Consider the following 9,587-nt stretch of genomic DNA (forward strand, 5'->3'; position numbering starts at 1 on the left):
ATGAAAAAATTTTATAAAATAATATTAAAAATCTACAATTATTTTACATGTTAATTAGATTAAACCACAAGCTAATTATCAAGCATGTTGTTTTTTACTCAACAGGAACTCAAAGTAGATATTAAGGTAGATTAGCTTCGCTAATAAGTATTCATCTAATTTTAAATTTTATTTAATTAAATACTCTTCGCACTTCTACAACACACTGTATTTGTATAACACACATTTACCATTCTCACTCTGTTGCAGTCTACTTTCTAACAAATGAAATGGATTCATAGCATAATACCAGCAATAAGTACGTTATATGTATAAATGTTTAACTTTTCTGTGATCATTATTTAATTAAATACTAAAGTATATTTCCATGTAGAATAATGGAAACCAATGTCTGTCTGCAGCATGTAAAATAAATTCTCTCTATTATATAATATGTACATATATATAGAAATGTGTCGTGGATATTTAATATATATATTTATTATCACTATAATTAGTTTTATAATTTCAAATTAAATCTAATTATCTCTTTTCCTGTCGCTGCAGATATCAATCTCTACTTAATACTATAACAATCAACTAAATTCAACTAATTCATATTAGAAATGAATCTTTGCTATAATCAAGTTAGAATCTGATGATACAATATTGGACAAAGAATTTGTGAAAGTTAAACAACTTTCTCTACAATAGTTGCGTGTTTTGTGCTATGAATCCTGCATTTAGATATCACTTTTGTTGCCTGATTGTTTCTTTCATTCCCCAGTAGAATAAAATGCAAAATATCCTTTTTCAATTACAATTCATTCACTTATTACCATAATACACACAAGATTGTATATCTTATACTTGCTCTTAATTCACAAAATTCTCGAATAGCTTTTCATATAAAAAGATTTCTTTTTCTGCGCATATATATATATATATATATATATATATATATATATATATATATATATTCTCAAAGAAAAAGCTTCTTATCTTGTTTTATTATATAATTAAAACGCATGCTAGTATTAGCATGTGATATTGTACAATGTGTGCACGTCTCGACATATTTTCCTTCTTTAATATTATATCGATGTGGTGTGGTTGAAAAATGTATGTTTGCGATCTCGGCGACGGTTCTTGAGGCAGAATGTTTTAGACTGTCATATCATATGGTCAAAAAAGCTATATTATATAATAATACCATAATAAATATGAAATATATTTAATAGAAGACATATAAAGGGTACACAGGGGGAAAAACGATCAAAGTTCACTTTTTGTCAAAATTGATCTGATCATACTATCTTGTGGAATTTCCAAAGAACTTTCTTAATTCTTATTCGTTTTGATCGGGAACAGTTACAAGATCGAAAGCATTGTACCGTGCTGGATCCTAGTCCTTGCTTGTGGGGAAGAACTATCAGAGTCCAATAATGTAAACATTAAGTAAACACTAAGGCTGCGTTCTGATATTCACTACCAGTATTGAAAATCTATAATATACGTAACGTAAACTATCTGATGTCTTGAAACTTAAAATTGCGTTTTTTTTCCCCAAAGTTACTCTGGATGGAGATTGATCGTTTTTCCTCTGTATCCTTCATATGATAAAACACCAACGTCTTCAGAGCAGCCAATAAATATGAGATTATAACGATCTTGTGCTTGTAAATTTAATTGGATTGTAGGTTTTATTTTACTTTATATTAAAAGTATATTTTTATTCTACAAATATGAATTCGTAACGATAGGAAAATATGTTCCAGCTCATTATGTTTCTTCAAATTTTCAAAATTTAATACAATATATCATAAATATTAATATAAAAATGAAAACAACAATGTCGAAGTTTGCAAATGATAAAGTGTACCATTGATGACAAAATGTATAAGAGCGTAACACACTCTGTACAAATGTACATATCAAATTTCTCAATTTAATTAGCACGTGACCGCATTTTTACTCTCTAATATCACTTAGATATTAATTCATTTGTTCTTCTTTTTTTTACTTACATTCTTTACACCCAATAACATTCTAGGCTTAATATTTGTTCTTTATTATCGAATAGATTGTGGATATATGTAAAACACATAAAGAACAACATTACTCAGCATTATATCTTACTTAACTAATTAATATTACATTTCTTTGTTACATTCTTCTTTTTGTGATCAGTCCAAGTTGCACAACATTTTATGTACATGTATCACTCAGCTCCAGCGAATTTGCCTATTCAGATATTCACAATTTGTTTATCTTGTGTGATTGAATTTAACTTTCGAATCCCTTTCGCTACAGTAAGAATTAATATATATGTATATGTGTACATGTGTATCTCCACTGCAATATTTCAAGCATTATGTACTTACAGTTCTAAAGCAGTCTTGGAAATTCTTTCGGGTATTAGGCATGTCGTTGAAAAATCTGTACATTAATTTGTAATATTTTTCTGAAAATTAACTCAACCAAAAACGACGTAGAAATGAATGTTATCGATGCGATATACTTATAGGAATTATAAGTATAAATGCTAAAATTACATTTTTACTGTAAGCTTTATCGCTTGCATAAATGGTGCAAAGAAGACACCTTTTTTCTGGAGCTGATTCAAATAGATATAAATCTATTTCTCTGATATGATACTGTAAAGTTAAACTTAAACTTCAATTTAAAGCAATTATATATGTATATATATATATAATTTCAAAATGTTATTCACTTCTATAAGACGAATTCATTATATGCTCCATCTTTTGTTAAATTTAATACAAATTAAGCACAAATACAAATTAAGATTTTATATTGCATCTTCTGACATTTTTTTATCCAATATATAAATTATATGTTGTATTAAACATGTTTATGATTTAACAAAGCTAAATCGTATATAATCTATTTTTACAAAGCGCTTTTCTGCCATTCCTGGCTCCACTTTGCCCATCATTTAGATACGAACACTATATTTTTTACATAAGCCTAATATTTAAGCATTTTGCGATACATTCAGGTTATACTTTACACATCAAGGATTAACATTGGGCATGAAGTGCAGACTGATAAATATACATAAATCAAATATTTATTGTACAATTACTACTACTTACATTGACAACCGAAAAGCTTGTTGAAAGTATTTCAAAGGGAACTAAATCCTTAAAGAAATTGCGTATTTCTGCTTAATCCATGAGTGTGGTTGTTTTACAATCGTTACAAATATACATATATATACAAACTAAATATTACTTCTGTCGAACTGGATAAAGTTTCATAGTGCCTGATCCGCTGACTGAAGAACCGCTCTCTATCGCACGGCATGCGATAGGAAACTTACGAATAGCAAAACAAAACGCTCGGTTGTTTTTTTTGTGCGGTACATCATGTACTCTTTGTCTTCTCCGAATTTGGTCTTACAACACGTTGTAAGTTCCTTCTTCGTAGACTTATCAGATAACTGTGGTACACTGTGATTACAGTTTAAACACAGTTTAACTGTGATATTTCAATTGTGACGTCACAAGTCAACTATGACATCTTAATTTATCACTGTCTATCTAAGTGTACGCTTCGATCTCCTGTGTATCTGTAAGTCATTAAACTTGGCTAATTTTGGCCAAATTTTCTTAGACTATCCATAATTATCCATGAGATTATCTTTCCTAGTGCACAAGATGTTTCCAGACAAGTGGAATGGACTCTATGATTTGTTTAGTATCCCTTACTTTTTTTAACGCATTATACAGTACATCATGCTACATCATATCATGCCGCAATACTACACTGTTCATTTCATTAAAGAAAGTTCATTCTTCCTTTGTTTTATCGATACACCCCGATCGACATAACTTACTTAAGTTTTCATTCAGACCCTATTTATGTTTCACATACTATACACATGTCAACATAGACAGATCTATGAATGAGTGTCCACTATACATTTTTTTTAAAAGCACTTATTGTTGTGTCCATTCCTTAGCAAGAAAGCTCAATCTATGTCTCTTCCGAGGAGATAGATCTGTTTTTACACGTAGGAAGGTCATGAAATGATAATAGCAATTAAAAATCACAAATGTTCTTGTTCTTTCCAAGTTTGCCTACTATGACAATCGTTGTCGTTTTGGGGAAGGACTTAATTCTGAATCTTCATCCTCCTCATCAGAATCTCCTTCATAATCGACTAACCCCTGTAAATTAACATAAAATTATCTGTTGATGCAAATTGCAACGTAAAAGTCAATTTAACTACATGGAGTTGCATATTAATAATTTTAGTTGCATATTAAAATGATGCTGTATGATTATATTTCAAATGTATATACTATGTATCTCTTTCTTGTTTTACCTTCTTGAACAGTGCGGTTCCCGTTTTTTCCACAGTGCCAATAGCCGGAGTAGGATTTATATCCGAAGCAATTGGTGATTCATTCGTTGTTGACGAGCTATTATTGATTTGTGGTTGTTGCGAGGTAATATTATTATTAGCAGTATTGTTGTTTAATACAGACTGCTGTTGTTGTTGTTGCTGATGACTTTTCGAATCTATAAAAATGGGATTGAGTGCAAAATTTAAGGATGATAGATAATAGTATTTTAGCAGAAATTGGAAATATAAGATTTATTACTATTGTTTGATATCATTATCTCACCTTCATCAAACTCTTCCTCTTCATTAAACCATAGTTCCTCTTCCTCGTCTAGCTGCCTCTGGTCCCTTCGATACCGACTGTTCCGCAAGATTGATGGGACGCTACATATAAATAATTCCATTACATATGACTTAGAAAATAAAAATGATTGTACTGTCAGTTTTTAGTAATCTGTCTTATTAATCTGTCTATTAATCTGTCTAGTCTTATTAATCTTTATTAATCTGTCTAAAATATATTTAACACAATTGGGTCCTTTTATCTTTTTTTCATTATAAGTATGAAAAAAGAGATACATCATTAAATATACCTGTCAATTGTAGTTCTATCACGATCTTTCAATTTGTCTTGATGTTGTTCATACCTTAACTTTAATGCTTTAAATGTTTGTACATAATCAATTGCTTCCAGTTCCTTTGAAAAGTTTTCAACAACATGTGAACATAGTGACTTAATATCCTCCTGAAACGTCATAGTACAAAATCATAGTACAACACTCCAAATTCTTTCGTATATATTTTCCTTGAACGAAGCAAAAGCAACAACTACTTACCAATTTGATAAATTCAAACATTTCCAGTATAGCTGAGTCTAGAAGATTATATCTGCCATTGTTTCTTACAAATGCATCGAATACGGGTGCAAACAAGTTACCCTTAATTATATACCTATTATAAAATTCATCCTTTAGTGCTATAATCTTTCTCATAAACCTTAATGCACATAGCACTAAAAATGTATGTGTCGACTTCATCAAAACCAATATTCTTCTGAGTAAATCTTTATTCAATATGCAGTTTTTAATATGGTACGTATGATGCTCGACACAGAATGATAACAATTCCAAGATCAATCCCAAAAGTTGTACTGTTCTGTAATCCTCTCTCGCGGGTCGTTCTCCGATCGTGTTTGCCAGGAGAGGGGCTATTAGAGTACCGATACTATTCTTGTAAAAGTAATTTAAGAAATCAGTCTTTTCTGATTTGTTAACAGAAGCCATCATGTTCTCTGGGTCGAGAAGTAAACGTAGTACACCGGCCAACTGCACCGCTCCACCCAACTCAGGATCACTGTCCCCGACAAGTTGAGCAACTATTACATTCACTAACATTTGGTCCTGTTCTGTGTTATTTATCTGCTGTAATGTATAATCTCGTACAACACTTGGAGAATATTCCACGATATAAGTCAATATATCTATACTGGCCGTTTTTGTCTGTGCATCATTCATCGCCAAAGTAATTTCTAAAGCAGGAAGTATACCAAGTGCTGTTAACGTTTTATAAAACGCCTCCTTTCCCTGCGGCTGAAGATTTTGCGAAAAGTTGCAAAATTCTTTTAAAAAAAGGACTAAATCGCGTCTCTTGCTATCTAATGTTGCTTCGTCCGTTAACTGACGAAAAAGTTCAGTAAGAAATTTCTCATCGTCCTGTATCAAAGTCACTATTTCAACTTTATTGAAGAATATAAAACTACTCAATGTACTCAGCATGTTGTCCTCGAATACACTCGGGGTTGGCAGCACTACATCTTGAATATATTGAACTCTGTATGTTTGATGTATTTTAGCTAGTAGTTCGGTATTTGTAATAGGAATTGCTTGTTTAAATCTGGCTAACTGTCGAAGATACTCTCTGTGCCTCTTTGGCTGAGATAACGTTGGCTCGTACTCCAAACAGCCAACAACATCGAAAATCGTATCGTCGCTGAACATAACTTCAAACAATGCATTTTTATTGAGTAAGAAAATATTTTTGAATATATCATAAAGATGATGCAATCCCTCAATATTCTCTAAATCCTCGCATGTACGAAAAAGATTTAGCAATTTCTTAATGTAACCTTCGGACTCTAGTGCCACTGCTAATTTCTCTTTTCTCATCGGGGACGTTAAACAATTTTCTATGAGCTCATTAATATCTTCCAATCGACTAAGTTCACACGGAGGTAATTCGATAGGCGGTGCTGCATCTGACATATCATCAAACCGCTCATCTTCAGATTCTTCCACAATGTCTTGTGTAATTTCTACAGATGGATCCTTGCCTTGAACCTGACAAATTTTCTCCCATATTTCGTCACAGCCGGCCTTTTCTTGAAAACTTAGGGCTAAGTCGAAATTGTCTCCTTCGGACCATACTATCAGAGTATCCTAAAATCACACACATATTTATTTGTACATATGTATACATGCATTATGAATCATTAGTTATACATTTAGGGCCGGTTGTTCCAACCTATTGGTAAGCTACCTGACAGTTAAATCACATGTCTATCTTTGTCCAATGTAAAGGATAAACAAAGACATACATATGATTTAACTACTAGGTAGTTTAGCAACAGGCTGGAACAACCAGCCCTTAATATGTTAATGTGTAAAATAATATAGGAAATATAGATTCTTCTATAATATAAAACCATTAAATATTTTATAATTAAGAAACAATTTGCGACATTAAAAAAAATTCTTTTGTTTGTTTAAATTTTATAATAAGCAAATAAAAGAAATACACACATTGATTTATTCTTAATTTATACTTAATTTCTTATTGTTTCACAAAAATCACAACTAGATTGGAAAATTTTGTACAAGATAACCAAGCAACAGTAGCGCAATATTTAATCAATAACATCCATGTGTTGTGCTTGAAAAAAAGTATAGATTTTTGAAAAGTCATGAAAAAAACAATTTTATGGATGTTCTCTGATTACCTGTTGTTTCTGATATGCAGTATCAGGTTGTATTTTACTCTCCAGCAGAAGAGAGCCATCGCTTTCTGCTCTTACCAAGAGGGAAATTCCCTTCAATCTCTCTACATAGGAAGAGGAAACGTGACCCGTACCACGATCGTCCCATTGCCTATCCGCATTGAGGGCATACAGTTTTACTCTTCTACGTGTATCCGTCATATTGCGAAACTAATTAGTGCACTCTCCGTATCACCAACAAATCCGCATGCCTTTCTGGATTCCGCACAATCTTTAGCTTTCTCTGGCGGTTGGTCTCTACGGGAGAACTCTCAGATACCTGTTGGAGCAACGAACGGACAAAAACCTGGATATGTTAGACTCCCGCATGCCCTTGTACGACCCATCAAGGTTTATCGTTATTGCGTCACACGTGCTGGTATAAACAAAAACGTCCGGCTAGGACGTCAGGGTCTCTCAGTCGAAAGGCCCCCGCATCCAACGTCCGCGACTCTCTCAGGCGGGCCCTCGTAGACAACGTGCACAAGCTACACGCACCAGTTCGGTCCCGATCCCGATCGGCCGACAATCATATGTGCGTACCGTGAAACGGCGAGCTCGACGAATAGCATGGGCAATGGACGCGCGTCATGTATGAACGTGTGTCGCGTTTCCCCCTTCGACAGGCTCCTCTCGCGAGGTCCACGGCGGAGCCGCGTCCACGCGCCGCACGTTGGACGGACCGTTAGGCGGCGATCTCCTCCCCGCGGGGGATGAGAGCTCTCTACCCGGGAGGCGGATCGCGCGCGGGAAAAGTTGGCGTGTTCGCGACTCTCACGTGTCGCGGCGACCGCGACGTAGGGTCGAGATAAGCGAGATAGCTGGACTCGTCGTCTCGGCCGGCACGACGACACGGCTCTTCTCCAGTTTGGATACCGACAACCCTCGGTCAGTGAACGCTGCGCGTGTGGCGCACTCCGCACTCCGCTCCGCTGTGCACGACTCCTTTTCCAGCGGCGGCGGCGGCGACGGCGACGGCGGCGACGACGGCGGTGACGACGGTGGCGGCGGCGACGACGACGACGGCAGCGGTGGCGGTGGCGGTGGCGGTGGCGGTGGCGGCGGCAGCGACGGCGGCAGCGGCAACGGCGGCGGCGACGAACGACGAGTGCCCGTTGTGATACGTGGTAGCCACTCCCGCGATACCGGCGCTCATAGGAACACGATTATCTCACGCGAATACCCGTCAACGGTCGCCGTCGGCTCGCATCGCCGCTCGCGCTCCTTTCCTCTGTGCTGCACCACTTTAAAATTGACATAGACACCGAGCAGCCACAACACTACATTCCGCCATGATAGATCATAACAACGCGCCACGGGGTCCACCGCGCGCTACGCAGGGACGCGCCGCGCGAAATTCAAACGGGCGAGACTCGCCGCTCCGTCAGTTGGCCGTCGGACTCTCCTATATTTATTTTGTTTTTTCCTCCCTTTTTCTCGGACGTCTGTCGCGCCCGTCGCTCGTTGATTCTCGCACGGGCTTTCGATGTGGGGAAAAGTCTCGTGGAACGTGGAGAAAAGCTTCGCCGAGTTTAAATTGTGTGCATATGACGGCGACGGCAACGATCTCGGGAGTCGTGCCGTCGCTAAAGTGAACATATGTATACTTCGTTTGCCGAATTCTCCCGCGCGCTTTTCCGCGACTTTCCATTGACGATTGACGCGAGATTTTTCTCGCAGATATGCGGATCGCTCGCGCAACGATCGCCTCGCGTGCCAGGCTCGCGCGCGCGGATGCATTATTTTCTCCAGAATCCAACGGGATTCCGCGTTTCCTGACGTCACGGCCAAAGATGGCCGAGCGACTTCTCGAAGTGATGACTCGGAAATTAATAAATGTCTATTATAAATGCTCCGTGTGTATGTGTGTATGCGCGCGCGCGCGTGCATTATATCTGGAGAATAATATGTACATATGTATGTATTATTTATTCGGCGTCGTTTCGAGCGGACCTGACGGATATTCTTCTCCTGAATAATTATAAATGATAATATATCAAATAATATAATTCTTTGCACTGAAAACGAGGCAGTATTATAATTGGACTTTCATAATTGCAGCATGTTCGATTCGATAACGGCATGAAAAATGGATCCCTCGTTCCTCGCGGATGACATCGTTACATCATCGCGATATCTCTGAAATTTACAACTTGGACGACGCACGACGACGCGTTTTCCTCCTCTCTCTCTCTCTCTCTC

At 36.7% G+C, this 9,587-nt stretch overlaps 1 protein-coding gene across 2 annotated transcripts; it reads right to left on the reverse strand.

Moving 5' to 3' along the window:
* Positions 1-1,197: 1,197 nt before the first annotated feature.
* Positions 1,198-8,370, reverse strand: LOC112458018 (serine/threonine-protein phosphatase 4 regulatory subunit 3). 2 transcript variants are annotated; one of them, XM_025021394.1, is made up of 6 exons: positions 7,350-8,370; positions 5,191-6,789; positions 5,002-5,099; positions 4,638-4,738; positions 4,334-4,530; positions 1,198-4,175 (listed from the first exon to the last, which is right to left on the reverse strand). In XM_025021394.1, the coding sequence occupies exons 1-6, from the start codon at positions 7,545-7,547 to the stop codon at positions 4,089-4,091; spliced, it is 2,280 nt and encodes a 759-aa protein (XP_024877162.1). In that variant the 5' UTR covers positions 7,548-8,370; the 3' UTR covers positions 1,198-4,088. The 2 variants fall into 2 exon arrangements, with proteins under 2 accessions (XP_024877162.1, XP_024877161.1); XM_025021393.1 differs by having other exon boundaries at positions 4,948-5,099.
* Positions 8,371-9,587: the final 1,217 nt, after the last annotated feature.

The sequence above is a fragment of the Temnothorax curvispinosus genome, unplaced genomic scaffold (genome assembly GCF_003070985.1).
Source record: "Temnothorax curvispinosus isolate PA1 unplaced genomic scaffold, ASM307098v1 QBEX01008610.1, whole genome shotgun sequence".
Taxonomy (NCBI): Eukaryota; Metazoa; Arthropoda; class Insecta; order Hymenoptera; family Formicidae; genus Temnothorax; species Temnothorax curvispinosus.

Coding starts and splice junctions, on each gene's coding strand:
- LOC112458018 (XM_025021393.1), bottom strand. CDS start 7,547: ATGACGGATACACGTAGAAGAGTAAAACTGTATGCCCTCAATGCGGAT. Junction 5,100..5,190: donor TGTTTGAATTTATCAAATTG/GTAAGTAGTTGT, acceptor ATGACGTTTCAG/GAGGATATTAAGTCACTATG. Junction 4,531..4,637: donor AGAGGAAGAGTTTGATGAAG/GTGAGATAATGA, acceptor CCATTTTTATAG/ATTCGAAAAGTCATCAGCAA.